This window comes from Eubalaena glacialis, chromosome 18 (genome assembly GCF_028564815.1).
Source record: "Eubalaena glacialis isolate mEubGla1 chromosome 18, mEubGla1.1.hap2.+ XY, whole genome shotgun sequence".
Lineage (NCBI taxonomy): Eukaryota > Metazoa > Chordata > Mammalia > Artiodactyla > Balaenidae > Eubalaena > Eubalaena glacialis.
In genome coordinates this window covers 57,876,700-57,901,968 of record NC_083733.1, presented here as the reverse complement: position 1 = coordinate 57,901,968, position 25,269 = coordinate 57,876,700, and the positions used below count along the sequence as shown (strand labels likewise).

The 25,269-nt window shown below is 45.2% G+C and overlaps 1 protein-coding gene across 1 annotated transcript; it reads right to left on the bottom strand.

Moving 5' to 3' along the window:
- Positions 1-2,135: 2,135 nt before the first annotated feature.
- On the bottom strand, positions 2,136-18,275 carry LOC133077583 (carcinoembryonic antigen-related cell adhesion molecule 7-like). Its single transcript, XM_061172376.1, has 8 exons — positions 18,212-18,275; positions 16,930-17,286; positions 13,080-13,358; positions 11,926-12,204; positions 4,763-4,892; positions 3,991-4,043; positions 3,272-3,303; positions 2,136-2,249 (listed from the first exon to the last, which is right to left on the bottom strand). Exons 1-8 carry the CDS (start codon positions 18,273-18,275, stop codon positions 2,136-2,138), a joined length of 1,308 nt encoding a protein of 435 aa, XP_061028359.1.
- Between the last annotated feature and the right edge of the window lie 6,994 nt (positions 18,276-25,269).

Genomic DNA, 25,269 nt, shown 5'->3' with positions numbered 1-25,269 from the left:
GGAGTGAAAGCTGTATCGCTGCATCTGATTCACTGGAGCCATCTGCGTGGGAAGTGTGATTTGTCCCTAGTAAAGAGGCCAGGAGATCTTCTACTCACGAAATCATCTTCTGTCCCAGAGGAAGACAGGTAGTTTCTTCCAGGCAGGTTGGAGCTGTGGCTTGTTGCTCTAGATAGACTCACTTTGTTAGCAGGTGTGCAAATGAATTTAGCGAATTCTCTGATCACTAGATCAGATACCATGTGGACTTAGAAATAGGCTCACGCTGACTCCCTATTAAGCAATTTCTGTTTCTTCTGCCTGTAAAGAAAACATTGTAGAAAATACTACCAACTGTGAGGCAGCATGTTGATGCCTGATATATAATTTTTATTATCAATATAGAGCAAATTTTACAAATAATTCAGAAGCGGCCTTAGCCAGGCAAAATTAAATTACACAGAATAGCGTGGATGAGGGGAGGTATATACAGTCTGTGTCAGGGTTAAAAAACCCTGAAAGAGGTTCCTGAGTACAGAGAACTCCCAACCAACCCTCTTTGAGGGGGCCAGTTCCACACAGCATTAGATCAAGTAATGAATATGGAATGAAACCTTTCTCTCAACAGCCTCAAGGAGGTTCCATCCATGCAGAAGGAGGCTGGGTGGGAAGTAGACGTGCCTCTCCTTCTCCTGCCCTTCCTTTTTATGCTGACACATTGGGTCTCATAGACCCCATGGGAGAAAACAAGTTTCAGAGGCTTTCACGGAGCCGAGAGCTGAGTTATAATCCTCCCCTTGTGTCCTAAGGAGCATCCGCACCAGTGCAGCTTTCTAGGTTGTAAACAATGCCAACTGCGTGGGTGGTCGTGTCCCCTTCAGGTGCTCCTGCTTCTCAAGAACTGAACACACCTTAGCAGAGGCCAAGGTTTCCTGAGAAGGTGAGTGGGGCAGATGGAACGTGCACAGGCAGAAGCACGGAATAGAATGGTGCTGATGGTTGGCCTGAGATGCCTAGAAACTGAGCGAGATCCATTTCTGGCCATGAATGTAGAAAACTGCTTCTTCTTATCTTCTTTTTGGAGCCCCTGACATAAAAGGCTTGAGGAGCTTCTGGCCAGAGGGACTTGAGGGGTTTTGGTGGCTTCTTTCACCTAAGGCAGTCAGATTGGCTTACACAGCAAATTAAGTAAACATAACCCCTTTCACATAAGCAAACAATTACAAAAATTTAAATGGCGAATGTCTCAGAAGGAAGGAAAAAACCCAATATCCCAAACTGTACATTCTTTAACCATTATTTAAATAATCTCTGCGGGGTAACTTTCTGATTCCTTTCCCAAATCCCAGCAGATTGTCTCTGTTAAGAGCTGATTGTCCTCTAAAGCAATAATCCCTCCATCTCTGAGCATTTCCTTTAATGAAGCCCATAAAGTTATTAAAACAGTATGTGCATTTTTTGCAATTTCCATTAGGATTCACTTATGGACTTTGAGAAGTTGTTTTCTAGTTGCTTCTAGTAAGTTCTCTGAAGACAGGCTTTCAAAGGTTTAGGTGGTATTCTAGTTAAGTAGTAAGTTGTTTAGCCCTGGTCCTGCAGGTAGACGACCCTGAAAGTGGACAAAGGTATAGAATTTCCCAGTTCAGAATTGGTTATGTATGTGTTTTCCTGTGAATGGTGGGTTCACACCGGGCTTCAGAGAGCAGGAGAAGTTTTTCCTTTTCCTCTCCTTTTCTGGCACATGCATTTCAGTGGATCAAGGCCATAATTTTCCAGGTTATGGCAAATTCAAGTTAAACTCCAATATGAAAGGACTGGGGTGGGAAGGAATGAGTGTGCTCTGAATAGGCAAGTTTAAAACCAGTTTAGGTCAGGAAATGGGGAGGCGTGGAGGTTCTGGCAACTCTCTCCCAAGGTCTGCTTTGCCAGAGTTCAATGACAAGGAAGGTTGGGTTTCCTACAGACCTCCTCCTGGATGTACCTTTTCATCTACTGACACTGAAGGAAGGGGCTGTGACCCGGCAGCCAGGATGTGCCTCATTAGGGATGAAAGGGGGGGGAAAGACACTATTCCCATTTTCCCCGGAGGGCAAAGGGATCTCCTAGGGATGGGGATGAGAAGCTTGGAATAAGTGCAGTGAGCAGGACTGGTTGCATTACTTATTTTTCACTTCTGAATAAACTGTTTCTGTGGCTGATGGGGAGGCTGAAGTTGGTTTCTTTGATTCCTGGGCATTGAAGTTCAGGGCAGAATATGCAACTTCGTCAATCTGAAAGGAATGAACAGCAGTCAATTAAATCAGTGTCATAGGCCAGGCCCTCACCTTGTCCAGTGTGATTCAGCACCACATGCTTTCACCACTTTGAAACTTTTAGTTCAAAGAAGTACTTTTATTACCCATTTTCTCTGCTTACTAACATCCTATTGAATGTTCATTAGAAGAGATAGATTATGGAATGCTACAATGGAATATGATGATACAACAATGAGAATAAATAAACGACAAAGGCACACAACAATATGAATGAATCTCACAAAACAATTTTGAATCAAAGAAGCCAGACACATGTATACACTGTATTTTTCATTTATGTAAGTGCATAGTCAGGTAAAACTAATCTAATGCACTGGAAATAAGGATAGTCATTACTCTTTGGAGGGAAGTAACTGGAGTGTTTTCTGTGTGTGTTTGTTGGGGGGGTTGATTTTTTTAAAATGACTTGGGTGCTGTTTACATAGGTATGTACAACTCGTAGAAACTTACACATTGTTAAAGTATACTTATGATTGAAACATTTTTCAATATAAATGTATATTCTATTGAAGGTTAAGATGAGAAAAATTCAGTACAATTATTAGAAAGTAAAGGAACTAAGACCTCAGATCTATTAGATTGGAAATTATCATTTGATAGTAAGAGCAGGGTCAGATTGGAGGCAGAAGAGGGAGAATGATCTAGTGCCTTCCTTGAGCTGGGCATTGTGTCAGGTGCTTCACCTTTGTTATGTCATTTAATTCCTTGAACTTCTCTTTGAAGGAGGCAGCATGTCCATTTTACACATGAAAAAGCCGGGGATCAAAGAGGTTAAGTTACCAGCCCAAGGTCCCAGCCAGGATTCAAGTTCACATCTTGCAGTGAGGTAGACTGGTGGGGGCAATACTTCTTTGTTTGTTGCTGAAGTGAGGAACTTTGACCCAAACTTGATCTCACTTTTGTATCTTCAAGAATAACCCATTCTACACAGAGATATGTCCATGAGAAAAGGAGCCAGTGAAACTGGCTGTGCTTACCTTGTTAGGTGAATTGTCAGAGTGGCCCTCACCTAGGGAAACAAAGGAGGGTTATCAACCCATGAAAATGCAGAGCTGACTTATGGCCTCAGAACGTCGTGTTCCTAAGCTGTTGTGCTTCTAGCTGAAGGAGGTGGCAGGTGGTGAGAGGGTGGGGTGGGGAGGTGGCCCATGATTAAGACTTAAGGAATTTGCTTCCCTCAGTCTGTGGTCCAGACCCCAGGGCATTAGACCAAGGAGGGGTGGGGAGAGGCCTCAGTGCACTTCTGAAGATTTCTTCCAGTTCACAAGGCCTGAGTTTTGCCCAGGTGTGTATCTCAGCAGCAGACTCCAGTGGCAAAGAGGGGCATTGAGGCCCACAGTACCCAGAGCACCAAAGGCAGGGAAAGTCTCACCAAAGGAGATGCCCGCATCTGTAATAGAGGCAGGAGGGGGAAGGAGGTAGGATAAGGAAATGGCTCCTGGAAACATGTCCATCTCATGGCCTGCTTGGCTTGCCTGGCCTAGGAGGGGCGAGTACCTCTCCCCCAGCTGTGTCTCAGGGGAATCTTTTGCAGCAGGAAGGGTGTGAGGACCTATGCCAGTTGTAAGACTGGGAAACTGAGATCCCCTCTAATAATTCAGAAGGTAGGGATTCACTTGGAAATCCGGGATTCCCTGCTAGGGCAGGGTATATAGTAGAACATACGAGCTCTCACGAGGTGAGCAGGTTTACTTACTCTGGTTGTGGTCTGAGGATTTGTGCTCTGTGAGGTCTCGCTGGTCACTTGCCCTAAATAAATAACAGACACTGTGACTGCTATTCCCAGGCACAGGGTCTTTGCTCCTTGAATTAGGAAGGACACTGTCAGCATGATTCCTTGGGGCTCCTCAATGTTCATTTATACCTTGGTTGGTCCTCTTTCCTCTGAGGACCTCCTTCTTCAATCTACCTATCATCCCTTCTAGTGTTTACTCCTCTCCTGCTTACTGGCTGTTCACATTTAGGGCCATTCATGCCAACTGCTTCTATTTCTACCCTGACACCTTTCCCCTTTTATAGATAGATGCTGTTTTTTTGTCACTTTATTTATTGCCCAGGAGGCCTTTGGTTGTTTCTGCTTTTCTTAGGTTCTCTTCCTGTCCTGTCCCTCTCTCCTTCTGCTACTGTTGTCGACAGAGCACAGGACTCCCTTCCTCCTGCTTCTTTCATTTCCTCATTAGTTTTCCTTCTTGGACCTTAGCTTCCCTGACTGGGGACAGAGGAACATAATTGGTTCTGCCCCCTCTAAACCAGATGGGGATGGGAATAACTATGTCCAAGAGAGAGTAGGGCACAGGAAGCATGAAGACCAGGGAAGAAGAGACCCACAGGAATTAATGCCAAGAAGAAAGACTTTAGGAAGAATGAGGAGCAGATCCAGGTCCAGAGACAGAGATGAAGTCTCCTTCCCTCTCCCGAGCATGGCAGTTAGCCTCGGAGAAAGCAGAACAAGAGGAAAGGCATCATACCCTTCAGTTTTTCTGAGGTACAGAAAATACACCAAGCCTGCTGTCAGAGCTATCCCAGCCAGGACTGCAATCACGATGCCGGCAATAGCACCACCTGAGAGGCCAGAAGAACTTCCTTGTGTTGAATCAACTGTCATCGAAAGAAAAACGAAGAGTCAATGAAGGTGACATTATTTTACAGTGGGGGTGCTCTGGAAAATAACTCTCAATATGAAATAGTCTCGACTTGTTCCTTCAAGGAATAAAATTTCTGTGGAAGGTTGCTGTGAGGTGACTAGCCGACTATATTTTTGTAATTTTTTTCTCTCTGACTGTATTTCTAGGTTGGTGGTTGGACATGCCTCAATTCTAGTGTGGCCTTTCTGCACTCAGATATTTTTGAAGGCTTTGGAAATGGAAGAAGCACTGATGGTTATTTTTCTATGTTATAGCTTCCCATCTTTTCATGATTACATCTTTCTCTGGGTGTGGCCCAGGTGTGGCCACCATGAATATGTGCCTGTTAGGTGTCTTGGTGGGGATTTATTGATGGAAGGTCCTCTGAATTCACTGCCCCTCTGCACAGAGACCACCCTTCACACAGGTTCCCAGCAGAAATATGAAATCAATCCCAATTCTGCGAGAAATGATTTTTTTGTGATGGGTGACTTTAGTTCAAGGACTCCTCACCAGATTTGCAGACACTCTCTTAGAACTGCACTGCAGCCTAAAACTTCCTCCTTCCCTTTCTCCGTCTCAGGGATCCAATATGCATCATGGTCTGAGGACCCTCCCAGGCTCCTCCCACTCCTGCCCCACTTTCCTTCACAGGCATTTTTCCCAATGAATGTCTTGTATGTCTAATCCCATCTGGGCTGCATCTCACGGGGTGAAAACTAACATACTAGACATGAAACTTTGCACTCAACTCCTTTTTTTCTCTCTTCCATATTTACTCAGTAACATGTTCCTATGGGTCTTTTGTGTTATGCCTTCCTACCTTTTGCCTCTTTGTTCTTTTTTATTTCAGTTTTCCTCACCATTCAACTCAAAACTGAAAATTAATCCTAATGTTAGCTATTGTTATGATGTACTTACTATGTGCCAGATTCTGTGCTATATATAATATTTCCCATGTATCTCATTTAATTCATATAATAACCCTGTCAGATAGACATTATTTCCATTTTACAGATGGAAAATCTGAGGCTTCCAGTAGTGAAAAACCCAAAGTCATATGGCTAATAAGAGGTGGATCTAGAGTTAGGTAGTCCTTGACTCTAGGAGTACCCGATTTCACATAGCCTAATGATAATAGTAGTAATTATAGTAGCTAACATTTTTGGAAAATTTTTCCTTTGTGTGTATTTTGCTGTGGGTTTAATTGAATATTACATTAAATCTGAAACAAAACCATGAAGCAGGTACTTTTATTGCAATTTTCAGTTGAGGAATCTGAGGCTCAGAGAAGTCAAGAATCCTTTGCAAGAATTTATAATTGTAAATGCTTACATTAAAAAAGTAGATCTCAAATCAGCAACCTAAATTTACAAGTTAAGGGACACACAAAAAAAAAACAAGGAAAAAAACCAAACAAACCAAAGCTAGCAGAATGAAGGAATCAATAACAATTAGAATGGAGATAAATAAATTAGAGAATGGAAAAACAGTAGAGAGAATCAATAAAACCAATATTTGGTTCTTCAAAAATATTAACAAAATTGACAAATCTTTAACTAGATTGACTAAGAAAAGAAGATTCAAATTACTAAAATCAGAGATGAATGTGGGAACATTACTACCAATTCTACAAAATATGAGTACTATGAATAAGCATTTGGCAACAAATTGGATAACTTCTACAAAATGGACAGGTTCCTAGAAACATGAAAGCTACCAAGATAAAATCACGAAGAAATAGAGACTATGAATAGACATATAAAGTAAGGAGGTTAAATCAATAAAAAACACTTGACAAAAATCCACTAACCTTTCATGATGAAAACACTCAAACTAGGAAAAGAAGGAAACCACCTCAACATAATAAAGGCCATATATAAAAAATCCACAGCTAACATCATCCTGAATGGTGAAAGATTGAAAGTTCTTCCTCTAAGGTCAGGAACAAGACAACAATGCCTGTTTTTTCCACATCTATTCAAAATAGTATTGGATGTATTAGCCAGAGCAATTAGGCAAGAAAAAGAAATAAAGGACATCCAAATTGGAAAAGAAGAGTAAAATTATCTCTGTTTGCAGATAACATGACCTTATATGTAGAAAACCATAAAGATCCCCTAGAAAACTGTTAGAACTAATAAACAAATTCATCAAAGCTGCAGAATACTAAATCAACATGTAAAAATCAGTTGTTTTGGGACTTCCCTGGTGGCGCAGTGGTTAAGAATCCTCCTGCCAATGCAGGGGACATGGGTTCGATCCCTGGTCCGGGAAGATCCCACATCCTGCAGAGCAACTAAGCCCATGCACCACAACTACTCATCCTGTGCTTTAGAGCCCGCGAGCCATAACTACTGTGCCCATGAGCCACAACACATAGAAGCCCACGCACATAGAGCCCGTGCTCCGCAACAAGAGAAGCCACCGCAACGAGAAGCCCATGCACCACAATGAAGAGTAGCCCCTGCTTGCCGCAACTAGAGAAAGCCCGCGCACAGCAACGAAGACCCAATGCAGCCAAAAACAAAAATAAATAAATAAATACTATTAAAAAAATCAGTTGTTTCTATACACAGACAATGAAACATTCAAAAAGGAAATTAAGAAAATTTTATTTACAGTACTATCAAAAATAATGAAATATTCAGGAATTAACCAGGGAGGTGAAAGATTTATACACTGAGAAACTATAAATAAACACTGCTGAAAGAAATTAAAGAAGACATAAATAAATGGAAAGACATTCCATGTCCATGGATTGGAAGACTTAACATGGTTAAGATGACAGTACTACCCAAAGTGATCTAAGATTCATCGCAATCCCTATCCAAATTCCCCAATGACTTTTTTTTTTTTTTTTCTGAAATAGAAAATCAGCCCTAAAATTCATATGGCATTTCAGGAGACCCCTAAAAGCCAAAATAATCTGGAAAAAGAAGAACAGAGTTGGAGGACGCGCATTTCCTGATTTCAAAATTTGTTGCAAAGCTACATCATCAAAAGTGTGGTACTAGAATAAAGACAGACATGCACAACAATGGAATAGTAAGCCCAGAAATAAACCTTCGTATATATGGTCAGATGACATTGACAAGTGTGTCAAGATGATTATATGGGAGAGTCTTTTCAACAAATGGAACTGGGAAAACCAGATATTTATACAACAGAATGAAGTTGAACCCTTACCTAACACCATATACAAAAAAATTAACTCACAATGCATAAAAAAAATCTAACTGTGAGAGCTAAAACTAGAAGTAAAACATAGGCTGAAAGCTTCATTACACTGGATTTGGCAATGATTTCTTGGATAGGAAACCAAAAGCACAAGCAAGGAATAAAAAACAAAAATCAGTAAATTGGACTTCATCAAATTTAAAAACTTTTATGCATCAAAGTGAAAAGACAACCCACAGAATGGGAGAACATATTTGCAAAACATATATATCTGTTAATGGATTAACATCCAGAATATGCAAAGAATTATTATAACTCAACAACAACAACCCAATGTAAAAATGGGCAGAGGAGGGCTTCCCTGGCGGTGCAGTGGTTAAGAATACGCCTGCCAATGCAGGGGACACGGGTTCGAGCCCTGGTCCGGGAAGATCCCACATGCCGTGGAGCAACTAAACCCATGCACCACAACTACTGAGCCCGCGAGCCTAGAGCCCGTGCTCCGCAACAAGAGAAGCCACCGCAATGAGAAGCCCACGCACCGCAACAAAGAGTAGCCCCCGCTCGCTGCAACTAGAGAAAGCCCGCATGCAGCAATGAAGACCCAAGGCAGCCAAAAATAAATAAATTAAATAAATAAATTTAAAAAAAATGGGCAGAGGAACTGAAGAGACATTTCTCCAAAGAAACAGTCTCTTCAATAAGTGGTGCTGGGAAAACCGGACAGCTACATGTAAAAGAATGAAAGTAGAACACTCCCTAACACCATCCACAAAAATAAACTCAAAATCGATCAAAGACTTAAATGTAAGGCCGGGCACTATAAAACTCTTAGAGGAGAACATAGGCTGAACACTCTTTGACATAAATCGCAGCAATATCTCTTTTGATCCAGCTCCTAGAGTAATGAAAATAAAAACAAAAATTGACAAATGGGACCTAATTAAACTTAAAAACTTTTGCACAGCAAAGGAAACATAACAAAATGAAAAGACAACCCACAGAATGGGAGAAAATATTTGCAATCGAAGTGACCGACAAGGGATTAATCTCCAAAATATACAAACAGCTCATGCAGCTCTATGTCAAAAAAACAAACAACCCACTCAAAAAATGGGCAGAAGATCTAAATAGACATTTCTCCAAAGAAGACATACAGATGGGCAAAAAGCACATGAAAAGATGCTCAACATCACTAATTATCAGAGAAATGCGAATCAAAACCACAATGAGGTATCACCTTACACCGATCAGAATGGCCATCTATCATCAAAAAGTCTACAAACAGGGGCTTCCCTGGTGGTGCAGTGGTTACGAATCCTCCTGCCAACGCAGGGGACACGGGTTTGAGCCCTGGTCCAGGAAGATCCCACATGCCATGGAGCAACTAAGCCCGTGTGTGCCACAGCTACTGAGCTGCGCTCTCGAGCCAGCGAGCCACAACTACTGAAGCCCGCACGCCTAGAGCCTGTGCTCCGCAACAAAAGAAACCACCGCAATGAGAAGGCCGCGCACCGCAATGAAGAGTAGCCCCCCCTCACCGCAACTAGAGAAAGCCCGTGCGCAGCAACAAAGACCCAACTCAACCAAAAATAAAATAAATAAATAAATAAAATAATAATTAAAAAGAAAAAAAGTCTACGAACAATAAATGCTGGATTGAGTGTGGAGAAAAGGGAACCCTCCTACACTGTTGGTGGGAATGTAAATTGGTACAACCACTATGGAGAAGAGTATGGAGGTTCCTTAAAAAACAAAAATAGAATTACCATATGATCCAGCAATCCCACTCCTGGACATATATTTGGAGAAAACCATAATTCGAAAAGATACATGCACCCCAATGTTCACTGCAGCACTATTTACAATAGCCAAGATATGGAAGCAACCTAAATGTCCATTGACAGAGGAATGGATAAAGAAGATGTTGTACATATATATACAATGGAATATTACTCAGCTGTAAAAAAAGGAATGAAATAATGCCATTTGCAAAACATGGATGGACCTCGAGATTCTCATGCTAAGTGAGGTAAGTCAGACAGAGAAGGACAAATATGATATGATATCACTCGTAAGTGGAATGTAATTTTAAAAAAATGATACAAGTGAACTTATTTACAATACCGGAACAGACTCACAGATTTCGAAAACAAACCTAACAAACAAACAAACAAAACAAAGGGGAAACGTCCAGGGGGGAGGGAAAAATTAGGAGCATGGGATTAACATATACACACTACTATATATAAAATAGATAACCAACAAGGACCTACTGTATAGCACAGGGAACTCTACTCAATATTCTGTAATAACCTATATGAGTAAAGAATCTGAAAAAGAATGAATATATGAATATGTATAACTGAATCGCTTTGCTGTACACCTGAAACTGACACAACATTGTAAATCAACTATACTCCAATAAAATTTTTTAAAAGATATACAAATGGCCAATAAGCACATGAAAAGATGCTCAACATCACCAATAATTAGGGGAATGCAAATCAAAACCACAGTGAGATATCACTTCACACCCTTTAGAATGGCTATTAAAAAAAAAACAACAGGGCTTCCCTGGTGGCGCAGTGGTTGAGAATCTGCCTGCCAATGCAGGGGACACGGGTTCGAGCCCTGGTCTGGGAGGATCCCACATGCCGCGGAGCAACTAGGCCCGTGAGCCACAATTACTGAGCCTGCGCGTCTGGAGCCTGTGCTCCACAACAAGAGAGGCCGTGATAATGAGAGGCCCGCGCACCGCGATGAAGAGTGGCCCCCACTTGCCGCAACTAGAGAAAGCCCTCGCACAGAAACGAAGACCCAACACAGCCATAAATAAATAAATAAATAAATAAACCCAAAGGTTAAAAAAAAAAAAATTTATAAAAAACAACAACAACAACAACAACAGAAAACAAGTGTTTGCAAGGATGTGGAAAAATTGGAACTTCTGTGCATTGCTGGTGGGAACGTAAATGGTGCAACCACTGTGGAAAATGGTATGTCAGTTCATCAAACAGTTGAACAAAGAATTGCCATTTGACCCAGCAAATCCACTTCTGGGTGTGTGCTCAAAAGACTGAAAGCAGGGATTGAACAGATATTTGTACACCCATGTTCACAGTGGCGTATTCACAATAGCCAAAAGGTGGAAACAATTTAAAAGACAATCAACTTACGAATGATAAACAAAATGTGGTATATACATACAAGGGAATATAATTCAGTCTTTAAAAGGAATGAAATTCAGATATATGCTATAACATGGATGGAACCTTGAAGACATAATGCTAAGTGAAATAAATCAGACCCAAAAGGATAATTATTATATGATTCCACTTATACAAAATAACTAGAATAGTCAAATTCATAGAGCCAAAGAAAGTAGAATGGTGGTTGCCAGGGTTTGGGTTGGGGGACTGGGGAGTTATTGTTTAATGGGTACAGAGTTTTAGTATGGTAAGTTCTAGATGGATAGTGGTAATGATTGCATGAGAATATGAATGTACTTATTGCTACTGAGCTGCAGTCTTAAAAATGGCTAAAATCATATATCTTATGTATATTTTACCACATTAAAAATGGTAACAGAAAAAAACAAAACAAAACAAGAAGAATCTTGTGAAAGTCACACTAAAATGCCAAACCCAGGATAAGAAACTTAAGTATATTTGCTTTAGAGATTAAGCTCTTATCTATTTTGCTATCTGTTTACTGTAATGGTCTCTTATTTGATATTCTGCCCCCTGTGACCTCTATCCATTTTGCACACCGTTTGTAGAGTAATTCTCCCGGGAAGATGTAGCATGGGGCGAGTGGTCATTTACATTTCACATCCAGCCTGAGGGGGTCACTTTTGCTGGAATTGCCCTGGTTGGAGACCTCACACTGATAATCCCCGGCATCCTCCCTCCTGACAGGGTTGATGGTGAGGGTGCTGTTGTCTGGGGACAGCTTCATCCTCTCTGTGAGCAGTAGCCTCTGGCCATTGAAAAACCAGCATATGGAGATCCCAGTGTCATTTGTGCGGCAGGTCAGCACCACGGTATTCTCATGTTCTGTGACTGTGGTGTTGCTGGCTTCGATGGAGGGCTGTGCCACTGGGTCTGTGGAGAGACAGAGGGGTGACTGACTGAGAACAGGTCAGGGGCCTGGGGCCACGCTCCTTCCTCAGAGGTCTCAGCCACTCCCGGGGCCCAGTGAGCTCTGTAAAGGTGATGCAGAGATTGGCCCTGACCCTGTGAACAAGGTCGTGGGTCTCTCTTCAGGTGACGATCCATAAGGAGAGGGCTGCACCTCCTCTCTGAAACCCAGATACCCCAGGGTGACCCCTGACCAGTCTCCCCAGACAGCTCTGTAGTATCGGCACCAGGAGCGTCTTCTCAGCCCATATGTCTAGCATCTTCAACATCAAGTGGGATTTTTCATTAACTTTCATTGACCTTTTCCCACAATTTTCTTTGACTTTAAAATAATTCAGGTCCTATTCCTTATATACACTTCCGAGTACACTGGGGAAGGCAGGCTTGCCAGCTCTGTGCATCTCTGGGGCCAAGGGAACTTTCCATAAAGTAGGGGAGGCATCTACTTCCTGTTAAATAATTTCTTAGACTGGCCCAACACAGTCTCCTGGACTGTAGAAGGGTTAAGTATCCCTCTGAGCCAAAGACAGTCTTGTTTTAAAATTCCCCAACAATAACTACCCCACATTTTCACTCATCCTGAGTCTGAGACATTAACTTTTTCTCCCATCAGAGGATGGTGACCCTGAGCCTCTCAAGACAGGAGCAGCTGTTGCCTCCCAGTCTTGGCTCAAGGCTGGGCCTGCCCAGATTTGCCTGGGACAGGAAGTCATGGCCAGCCTGATATCCAGGGGTGAGGGTCCATGTACTTGGACCTGAGAGGGATGGGTGTGGTCTGGCCTCCGGCAGTGGAGATTCAGTCGGGCTGCCTGGGGCACATAGGAACAGAGGTTACTCACAGATGACATTCAGGGTGAATGGGTCACTGCGGCTGACACTCACTGGGTTCCGAGTTTCACACATATAGGGTCCTGTGTCATTCCTTGTGACATGGAATAAAGTGAGAGTCCTGCTGTCCTCAGACAGTTCCAGCCTGGTGCTGTTGGGGAGGCTCTGATTGTTGATCCACCACATGTGGGAGGTGTTCGGAGTCTCAGGGCCACATGTTAACACTACAGTGTCCTCCTGCTCCTTGGGGTTGGAGTTGTTGCTGGTGATGACGGGTTTGGGTAACACCGCTGTGAAGACAACAGAGAGAACATTGCCCCTTTTATACCTTGATTCCTCCAATGGCATCTTCAATCAGAGTTGGCATTTCTCACCTTTGAGCCAAACTGAGTCCTTAAAGAATAAGGCAGGTCTGTGTATCACAAGACAAATGCATGAACATCTGAACTCAGAGAATATAAGGCCACCTGCTCTATGTCTGAGAGAAAGCACAGACTTCCTCAAGTGTCTGTCATGCATCAAGGTTTGATAGCAGTAACATAGGCCTGGAAATCAGAGACCCCTTGCTTCCTCATTTAGTTTTTTACTGACCAGGTCACTACCTGACTGACCTTGGGGTGTTCACCTGGAACATGCAGGTCCTGAGACCCTTCAAGCTGCACAGACCTACATTGCCTGGTGGAGATGTGTTTTCACTGAGTCCTCGATTTCCAAGGTTCCCTAGAGATAGGTAATGATGGGCCATCCCATAGTCCTTAAACCCCAAGAAGACTGGGCAGCATGGCCTAGAACTGGGTGTTTGAGCAGAAATAACACACGGGACGACCCAGAGCAAGCCTGGTGGTCAGTCCATTATTCAGGCTGCAGGGCCATGAGGTGGGGCAGTTCTGCACAGATGTTAAAGGTGATTGACAAGACAGTGACCCCATAAAGGCTAGGCGAGTCCAAGGAATGATTAGAAAAGAGTGAGGGGGAGGGACTTCCCTGGTGGTCCAGTGGGTAAGACTCTGCGCTCCCCATGCAGGGGGCCCGGCTTCGATCCCTGGTCGGGGAACTAGATCCTGCATGTATGCCCCAACTAAGAGTTCGCATGCCACAACTAAGAAGCCCGCCTGCCACAACTAAAAGATCCTGCATGCCGCAACTAAGACCCAGCCAAAATAAATAAATAAATGAATAAATATTAAAAAAAAGAGTGAGGGGGACATGCAGGAGCTGGCTGGCTTTGGCAGCAGAACCAATGTCTCTGCCCTTAGTCTTGGACAGAATTGATCGGGGAGAGGTCTGAGTCTCGTTTTATAAAGAGAGGAATGATTTAAATTAGTAGAAACGTTCTGTGTTATGTTAATAACTTTAGGAGAAGAGGTCCCTGTCACCAATTTCTGTGGACAGTCAGGCAGATGGGGAGGAAGCCCACCACTGGCATGTGGCATGTTTTCTTTTCTTTTCTTTCTACCTCAGGAAACACAGCTAGAGCTGGATCAAATTTGTCTGAGTTGGGCCAAGTCTAAGTGAAAGGACAGTGGCTTGGGCACCTCATCGTCGGAGAGTGTCCCACCTTATGATACACGTGCCATCATGAGGACACACGGGCAATGAAATAGGCAGTAAAGCAGTCAGATGGCACAGGGTCTGTCAGCCCCACCCTGGGAAGGTCTCGGGAACCCCTGAGAGGAACGGGAGGCCCACAGAAGGACGAGAATTTGAGTCACAAATCAAAGAGGTGAAGTGAGCCACTGGGGACTGCAGACCTGTCTTTCTGCCTTTGACTCCCTGGTTGAGTCATGTAGGGCTTAGATTCAGGGGTTGCATAACCCTGTTATGTGGTGTGTTCCACTTGTTGGCATCATGGAGGGAAAGAGCCCTGGACCAGGGCAAAGTGGGAGCTCATTCTCCTGGTGACCTGGGGAAACTGGCTCATGTTGGAGCCTCGCAGAGGCTGCTGCTCCCACTGATTTCTGTGTCCTTTACTATTGCCCGGGAGGGTAGGCCTGGCCACAGGTGTTAGCAGGACGGGAACAGGGCAGTCAGCCATTTGTGGGAGTATTTGTGGAAGGCTTAAGGGTAGGGGAGCTGTCAGGAGCAGGGCCAGTCCTGGCTGGAAAGAAGGAGGAGGAAGATGAGAGACACGGAAGCAGCAGAGAGAGCAAAAAATGTCCATTTACAAGTGACTTCGAAGTGGGGGTTACAAGTGCCTTCAAAGATCAAAGATCCAAGAGCCCCACCGCTGCCCAGAGGCAGGACCCCTGCAGCCCTGGAAAACCCTCCCCTGGCCGAGCAGCCCCACAGTCACCGTGAGACCTGGCTCCCAACGTGCTTTAGGGGCGGGTGGTCAGAGGATGGAACATGGGTCCCATCCCTGGAGAGACAGGTAATAGGTGTGGCCAGTACCTCCTAGGATTCTGCATCCAGATTCCAGTGCCTGAAGAGATTATAGGTCATTCTTCATTCTTATTCCTTCCATCCTTCCTTCATCAAAGAAAGATTGAGAGTTTACCTGTTGGGCCCTGTGCTGGTTGCAGGTGTAGGTTGGAGAGTGAGGAAACCGAGTCCTTTCCATGTTATTCCAGCGGGAGTGACACCCGGCACATTAGGAAACAAACAAATAAATGATTTCTCATCCAGTGCAAGGAGCTTGTGCATTGGCCACCTGAAGAGGGAAGGCCTGGACATTCCTGTCACTGACTATGATCATTGATGCAGGTAATTTAGTTCTAGAGTAAACAGGATTAATTTTCCATTTCCTTTCACTTTCCATGCCAGAGTCTCCCTCTGAGCTGGGGATGCCCAAGAAGAAAGGATCTGAACCAACAGCTGGTTTCTGGGTCCAAAGATGCACAACAAGGCCCCCGGGATGGAGGAGAGGATGGGGCTGTTATCTTGGCATGACTCTGATTGGCCAGTTGTGGTCTGTGTGACTCTGATTCAGTGAGTGTAATTCCCTTTAACTCAGTTTCTCCTCATTAAAATAGAAAAAATGGTAAATTGTCTCAGGATTGCCATGTTGCCTGTGTATTAACCTTAAATCATTAATAATTAACTGACCTAAAGCTGAGCAAAGAGGAGCTGACCATAAAAACTGCATCTACTATTAGTTGCATCCACAGGAGAGGGCTCCCTGGGCTGTGCCCCCGTGGTCAAGGAGCTGCCAGGAGCATCTTCTCTCCTCTGTTCCTCCCTAAGGATGCTGACCTTCCCCTGGAGTCTCCTTAGTCCCCCAGGTGGTCGGCTAATAACCTGGGGATCTAGCCCGTCTTGCTCTCCAGGCTGAGTCTCAGGTGAAGGCCCAGACTCCACCCCTGCTCAAATGTGGCTCTTGGGGCTGAGCCCTGGCTGGTGACCAGCTCTGAAGCCTTGGGACTCAGGCAGCTGGGAAATCATTGCTCCCAGTCAACCCCGTCCAGGAGGCTAAAACCCAACAGTGGCAAATGTTCTCCGGGGTCACTGGAGGCAGGAGCTGAGGAGCTGGGAAGGGGCTTCCCGGGGCTGAGATTCTCTGTGGGGATCCCAGGGGGCCCTCAGGCCAGGCCCATACTGAGTCCTACAGGGTCTTCCTCAGCGTCATGATCACAGGCAGGGGCCCAGGGGGTTGAACTGAGACTGATCTTCCTCTGCTGTGTTACTCCCATCAGCCCGGTCCTTCTTTCTGCACAGAATGTCTTCAGGGTCCGGATTCTGCGAAAGAATTCTGATCCTTTGAAGTTTGTCTCCACTGTGTGTGTGTCCTGAACTAAATGTTCAAACGCCAACCTGGGATGTAATACAGAGGGGGATGGAGACACAGTCCAGGCCTGTCAATCCTCTGTGTGTGAATAGAATTCACCCCACCCAACACCCAGAGGTCAGAGAGGAATCACTCACGGTATACGTGGAGTTGTCCAGTTACACTTTCAATCTGTAAATCATTCTTTGTAATGAGCAGGGTGTAGTATCCTGTGTCGTTCTGGGTGACGTTCTGGATCAGCAGGGATCCATTGGGGTATATTGTCTCTCGACCGCTGTGTGCAGGCCCAGTGGCATTTGCACTACCGTCTATTCTACGTGATGCAATTAGTTGGTCCTCTACCCTTTCTCCTCTGTACCAGCTGTAGCCTAGAAGATTCCCTGTCACATTGTGGACCAGTAGAAGAACATCCGTCCCTTCTGCAGCATTGAAGGGCACCGATTCAATAGTGAGTTGCACAGTGGTGGGCAGGTTCCAGAAGGTTACGAGTGAGACTAGGAGGGAAGAGAGAGAAATTAATATTCTGACCTATGTGTTGGGATGGAAAAATGGGGCCCTGGGTCCTGAGCAGGTCTCTTCATCCCTCAGCCTTGGTGTGTGTTTTTGTAGTGCATGTGTGTGTGTGTGTGTGTGTGTGTGTGTGTGTGTGTGTTTGCTACTGGTTCAGGGTCAGCAGCATGACCCCCATTACTTCAGCCCCTCTGAGCTTGTTATTTCCTCTGTTTCCCCAGGTGTCTGCCTGGCTCACTCCCTCGCTGCCCTCACATGCTTGCTCACACTCAGGGGCCTGTTGGGAGCTGCCCTCCCTGACACCTGCTCCAAAGACCCTCCGTCTTCACTTTCTGACCTTTCCCTGCTCCGTTTCCTTCATGACACTTGTCAGCACCTGACAGCACATTCTAGATCTCTTTGCTTGTCTGTCTTCCTCCCCATAGAGTGTGAGCTGTGGGATGGCAGGGACTTGTCTGATCCTGGTTGTAACCCAGGGCCTGGACCAGGCTCCAAATACCTGGTGAGGAAGGAATGAGTGTTCCTGGGCCTCCACCACCTGGTGTTTATTTGTCAATTTCTAAGGGTGGTGGGTAAGGACAGTGTTTAGCTTCCTGGTTGCGTTCTTTTCTGGATTGACACCCTGACATAAATTGTTATTGTCACCAGTTTTGAAAAATTACTGCTCAGTGATGAATAATTTGGAAAATGTACAGTAATTGAGGCTTTCCTGCCCCTCACCAATTCCAGTTCATTGAGATTTTCCTGTTGCTCAGTCCCTCCCCCCACCCTCCCCTGCTCCCATGTCCTCTCCCCTCAGGTCCAAACAGAAGCCCTCTGTCCCCTCTCAGAGCCCTGTCTCCCCCAGAGACCTCAGCCAGTCTCTGTTCTCCCACCTCTGCCCACACCCTGAAAATTGTCCCCTCTCACCTGCCAGCAGGAGCCCGTTCCAGGGGATGCACCCTCTGCGGGCATGGGCTAAGGGGGGCTCCATGGTGTCTGCTGTGTCCCTCCCTCTGTGAGAAGAGCTTCAGCTCCCGAACCGCTCACAAGCACTGCTGTCTGATGTGTGAGCTCTGCTGTCCTTCCTCCCTCTGTGCTGGGCCTCCTCCTGGGGCAGGAGCACTTTGCTGGGTCACATGGGCCGGGGGCGGGGTCTCTGCCCAGAACCCTCCCTCTCCCTCCCCTCTCATTCCTGCCTGCCTTCTCTCTTCTTCCCTCTTCTTTCTGCCTTTTTCAGCTTGACTTCTCAGCCTAGAAACACACACACACAATTTGCCATTGGTTGGGGGAGCACAAGCCTGGGGCTCAGTGTCCTGGGCATTCCCCACAGTTCGCAGTTGGGGTGCGCAGTCAGCCTCTCCCCCACAGCCTCCCCTTCCCCTTCTGGGTTTTCCCTTTAGAGCAGGAGCCCTGCGGCTACATCACGAACCCTTGTCACAGGAATGTCACCCACACTGTGCATTGGAATCACTGGGGAACTTTATAAAGACTGTGAATGCACAGATGACACCTTAGAAATGCTGTTTCAGCAGCTGCCCAGGTCACATGTATGCCCAGCCAGGCTGAGACCCCATAATGTGGGCTGGGGTAGACTCTTCCCCTCTCTTGTGCACACAGAGGGTCTGCAGATCCTGTGAAAGCGCAGAGTCTGCCTCAGCAGGTGTGGGGTGGACCCGAGAGTCTGCATCTAACTAGCTCTCAGGTGATGCTGATCATACTGGACTGCGGAGCACAGTTTTAGTAGCAAGGCTGATGGGGGCTCCTGTCCCCCCAGAGGCCGACCCACCCACCCCAGTGTTGGCCTCTGCTGTGTTCTGGCCTGGGGTCTGTCAGCACCACACAGACACCTAGAGGTCCCCAAACCAGGATATTATTTCCCTTTGTGACACAGAGGGTCTTTCCAATGTTCTCAAATGCTCTGAGACGGTTTCGTTCTGTTCCTGCCAGAAGGCTCCAGGAAAGGATTGAGGGGCTGGAAAGGGTGCAAAGTGAGTGATGCCTGGTGAGAGGGACGCTCCTTCTCTCTCCATGGGGGTCTAGCTGGGCCACAGCTTCCTGGGACACACACTGATGACCTGAACGAATAGTAGTTCCTAAAGGTGTGAAGTGGGCCAACTCCTGGCTGGATGGAGGAACTGTCCATTGTGGGGAGCTTGGAGAGCGCGAGGAGAGCTATGGACTAAGGTGACACTGGTGAGGGTCCGATTCTGCTGGGCTGAGGGAGGTCTGTAGCCCCTGGGGAGGCTCTAGCCTGTGGAGTAACTCTGCCGTTCTCTGGTGGACAAGGAGGGAAGTGCAGCAGTTACCGTGCCGTGCTGCTCTGCATGTTTGTTCAACACCATGAACTTTTTACGTGGGTTACATATCATGTTAATGCTCCATCATGTTCCAGCTCTGTGAGTCACAGTCTCTGTTGCTCCAAGAACTCCAGCCCCGTTCCTTAATGAGATGTCACCAAGCTCAGATTTCCAGGAATGTATATGAGTTTGTGTTTGTTTCCAGTAAGTTATACTGTGTGCATCCCTGGGAGACAGTAGTGTATGTGGCTGGAGCACTAGGTGATGGGTCTATGGGAAGAAGAGGGAGGAGCAGGGAACCAGGCATGTCAGGAGGGGAAGGTCTGTGTCAGGGGAGCAGAGGGGGAAAGGATGGACAGTCAACTTCCCCTCTCCCTCCTGGGGCCTGGGTCAGGTGAGAAGGGAGCTGGTTCACTCTTGTTCATCAAGAGCTGGGCCTCCTGTGTGCCCTATGCCCATGGCTGAACTCTCAAGTGTTAAGTCCACTTTTATCCAGGGTTGTTGTTGGCGCTCTCTGTACACATAGGCTATGAATGGAGAGGCCCCTGGTCTTGAGGTGGCTTCACACACACAGTCCCACCCAGGGCCTCGGGGTAGCTCCCACAGCGCCTGTGATCCTCTGCTTCTCCCTCCCCCATTCCTGGGGTTTCTTTCCTGTACCACCTTCTCCCTGGGCCTCTGTGGACAGCCTCAGCCAGTGACCTCACCTGCTTCCGTTCTAGGCAGCTATCCCTGTGATCTCTGCCCCCTCACAATCTCTGGGCCTCACTAGTCTCTCTCATTTTTTCTGACCCCTGATCCCTGTGAGGAAAGGGGGTTGAAGCTGAGATTGGTACTCTCCAGGTTCTACACTTTTTGGACAGCTTGAAAGCTAGGAACCCTGATGTGTCAGTGGAATCATTTCTGTGTCTCCCGGTGGAAGCATTCCTCCCTTTGGAACTAAGACCCCTAGGCCAGCAGAGCATAAAGTCATGGGAACAGGAAGTGTAAATTTTGCTAGTGGATCATTAGCGGTAAGTGAGTGGCATCACTTCCATTTTCACCTCTTGATTCCCGGACCTGAGAATCCTGGCTATGGGAGAAACAGCCCCACATAGTGGACTCTAATTCTGAGCATATCCAGCCTCCTGGAGTACCTTCCCCTGGCCCTGCAAGGTATTGCCACCTAGCTGGTGCTGAAATTGAGTTTCCGAAAGACCACTCTACTCTTCTGTCAAGCCAGCTGTTTCAGGATGGTAAGACTAGTGAATTCCATGAGCATGGGCCCACTGCTGCATTTCATTTGCTATGATCAGAAGCAATGCTGTGTGGAGAACCATGCTGGAGGATAAGGCATTCTGTGAGTCCATGAATGGTAGTTTTGGCAGAAGCTTTTGCTTTCAGGGAAGGCAAATCTGTATCCAGAGTAACTGCCTATTCCAGTAAGAACAAAATGCTGTCCTTTCGTAACAGAGGTGCTTCACTATGATCAACCTGCCACCAGGTAGCTGGCTGATCACCCTGGGGAATGGTGCCCTATCAGAGGCCCAGTTGGTCTCTGAGCTGACAGATTGGGCCCTCAGCGGTGGCTTGTAGCCAGGTTGGCCTTGGTGACTGGAAGTCTGTGTTGCTGAGCCCATGTATAACCTCCATCCCTGCCGCCATGGCCACTTTGTTCATAAGCCCACCAGGTGAAGGCAGGGGTGGCTGGGGAAAGAGGCTGACTGGTGTCCACAGAATGGGTCATTCTATCCACTTGATTATTTAAATCTTCTTCTGCCAAAGTGAATGGTGAGTATTCAGTGAGGTTTATCCACATATTTCTTCCCCAGACCTCCTTGTCACCAATTTTCCAGTCATGTTCTTACCAAATCCCTGACCATCCAGCCAAACCACTGGCCATAGCCCATGAATCAGTATATAATCACACGTCTGGCCATTTCTCCTTCCAAGCAAAATGAACCATCAGGTGCACTGCCTGAAGTTCTGCCCACCGAGACAATTTCCCTTCACTCTGACCTTTAGGGAAGTTTCAGAAAGGGGCTATAGTGCTGCAATTGTCCCCTTTCACGTGGTGCCTGCATATCAAGCAGGACTATCTGTAAACTAGGCCTAGAGTAGTTGCTACTTCTTGCTCTCTTAGTCCAATCAGCATAATGTCATCAAGGACCAGAGTGATGTCTTGTGAAAGGAGAAGGCTATCATGATCCCTGTGGACTAAATTATGACTTAGGGCTGGAGAGGTGATAAACCCCTGAGATAGGACAAGCGTATAATAATCCACTGTGCCTTCTCCTTGATCCATCTGTCTTCTGTACAGGCCAAATGGAATTGAAAGAGGATATGGTGGAAATCACCTCCTCATGATTCTGGTCACCAGTTCCACTGTGTGGGCTTTTTCCTCACAAGATTGCCAACCCTTCCCCTCCCCCTTCAGATGCCAATCACAAGTCCACGTTGTCACCTGTGCTTCTGACAGAGAGGCTACAGATCGGAGTGTCCAACAGCCCTCTCCTTGGGTTTGATTAATTTGCTAGAGCGGCTCACAGAACTCAGAAAAACATTTTACTTACCAGATTATGGGATTATTATTGAAAGATGTAATTCAGGAACAGCCAGATGGAAGAGATGCGTAGGACAAAGTATGGGGAAAAGGCACAGAGCTTCCATGCTCTCTGAGTGTTCCACTCTCCCCAAATCTCCATGTGTTCACCAGTCTGGAAGCTCTCTGAACCCTGTCCTTTTTTTAGTGAGTGCTTTATTTTTTTAAAATTTAAATTATTTTAAATTGAGGTATAATTGACATATATTACTTTCAAGTGTACAACGTAATGATTCAATATTTGTATATGCTGCAAAAATGATCACCATAAGAGGTCTAGTTAACGTCTGTCACCATACATAGTTATAGAATCTTATTCCTGTGATGAGAACTTTTAAGATCTACTCTCTTAGCAACTTTCAAATATGCAATACAGTATTACTAACTATAGTCACCATGCTGTACATTACATCCCCATGGTTTATTTATTTTAAACCGGAATATATACCTTTTGACTCCATTCACCCATTTCACACACACCCCACTCTCACCTCTGGCAACCACCAATCTGTTCTCTGTTTTTGAGCTTGGGGTTTTTTGATTTGTTTTAAATTCCACATATAAGTGAGATTATACAGTATTCGTCTTTCTCTGACATTTCACTTAACATAATCTCCTCAAGGTCCATACATGTTTGTAGTAAATGGCAAGATTTCATGTTTTTAATGGCTGAATAATATTCCATTATATATATATACAGCACATTATCTTCATCCATTCACCCGTCGATGGACACTTAGGTTCGTTTCATATCTTGACTAATGTAAATAATGCTGCAGTGAACATGAGGGTTCATAAATCTTTTCAAGTTAGTGTTTTCATTTTCTTCAGATAAATTCCCAGAAGTGGAATTGCTAGATCATATGGTAGTTCTATTTTTAACTTTCTGAGTAACCTCCATACTGTTTTCCCTAGTGGCTGCACCAATTTACGTTCCCACCAACAGCACACAAGGGTTTCCTTTTCTCCACACCCTCACCAACACTTGTTATTTCTTGTCTTTTGGATAATAGCCATTCTAAAAGGTGTGAGGTAATATCTCATGTGGTTTTGATCTGCATTTCCCTGATGATTAGTGGTGTTGAGCACTGTTTCCTGTACCTGTTGGCCATCTGTATGTCTTCTTTGGAAAAATGCTTACTCAGATCCTCTGCCCATTTTTTAATCAGATCGTTTGGTTCTGTGCTACTGAGTTGTATCAGTTCTTTATACATTTGGGGTATTTACCCCTTATCAGATATATGATCTGCAAATATTATCTCCCATTCAGTAGGTTGCCTTTTCATTTTGTTGATGGTTTGTTTCCTATACTGCGCAGAAGCCTTTTAGTTTGATGTAGTCCTACTTGTTGATTTTTGCTTTTGTTGCCTTTGCTTGTGGTGTCAAATCCAAAAAATCATCACCAAGAGCAATGTCAAGGAACTTACTGCCTATGTTTTTCTTCTAGGATTTTTATGGTTTCAGGTCTTACATTCAAGTCTTTAATCCATTTTGAGTTAATTTTTCTTTATGGTGTAAGATAGTCACCCAGTTTTACTCTTTTGCATGTGGCTGTCCAGTGGCAGGATGGGACTGAACGTTCCAACCCTCTAATCACTCCTTTGGGTCCACTAGCCACCAGCCCTCATCTTTAGATGCAGTCCAGTAGAGACCTCATTAACATAACAAAAGACACCTTCGTAGCTCTAAGCACTTAGGAAATTCCAAGGGTTTTAAGGAGCTCTGTGTCAGAAATGGGGATGAAGACCAAATGTATGCTTCTTATTATAAAGCACAATATCACACCTCCCCTGCATTCTTCAATTCCTTGATGGCAGTAATCTCTGCAGTCCCTCCAGGAATGTGGTATTGCTTTTGATTTATTTTCCTAGGTCGAGGCAGTTCTAGTGGCTTCCATTTAGCCTATCCCCCCAAAATAGCCCTCACTCCACAGGTCAGGGAACCAATGTGGGGATTCTGCCAGTTGCTGAATATATCTACTCCAATTATGCATTTCAAAACTGGGGAAATAACCACAGGATGAGTTCAGGGACCCACTGGGCCCTTGTGAGATGGCCTGGAGCTAAAACTCCCTTGCTTGTCTGATTTCCATACGGTCCTACTCTGACTGGTGGGCTACCGTGACATTTTGGGTCACCTGCAATTAGTGTCAGTTCAGAGCCTGTGTCCATCAATCCCCCCAAAAGTCTGATTATGTCTTTTTCCCTGATGTATAGTCACTCTGGTAAAAGGTCAAAGGTCACTTTGGGGAAGAAGTCTGGGAGAAATATTAACAGTAAAACAAAACAAAACAAAAGACCAAAACCCAAACTAAAAAAACAAAAGAAATATTAACAGTAAAAATTTGGGTAGTATAGTGCAGTCCTTCCTCAAGGAGACCTGGCCTCCCCTTTATTTAGGACTCTGGGTCTTTTTATTTTTTATTTTTCTAATTTATTTATGGCTGTGTTGGGTCTTCGTTTCTGTGTGAGGGCTTTCTCTAGTTATGGCAAGCGGGGGCCACTCTTCATCGCGGTGCGCGGGCCTCTCACTATCGCGGCCTCTCGTTGCGGAGTACAGGCTCCAGACGCGCAGGCTCAGTAATTGTGGCTCACGGGCCCAGTTGCTCCGCGGCATGTGGGATCCTCCCAGACCAGGGCTCGAACCCGTGTCCCCTGCATTGGCAGGCAGATTCTCAACCACTGCGCCACCAGGGAAGCCCCTGGGTCTTTATTTTTTATTTTTTAAATTTTTATTGGAGTATAGTTGATTTACAATGTTGTGTTAGTTTCAGATGTACAGCAAAGTGAATCAGTTATACATATACATATATCCACTCTTTTTGTTTTTAGATTCTTTTCCCATATAAGCCATTACAGAGTATTGAGTAGAGTTCCCTGTGTTATACAGTAGGTTCTTATTTGTTATCTATTTTATGTACAGTAATGTGTATACGTCAGTCCCAATATCCCAGTTTATCCCTCCCCTGCCTATCCGCTGGTAACCATGTTTGTTTTCTACATCCGTGACTCTACTTCTATTTTGTAAATAAATTCATTTGTACCCTGGTTTTTAGATTCCACATATAAGAGATATCATATGATATTTGTCTTTCTGCGTCTGACTTA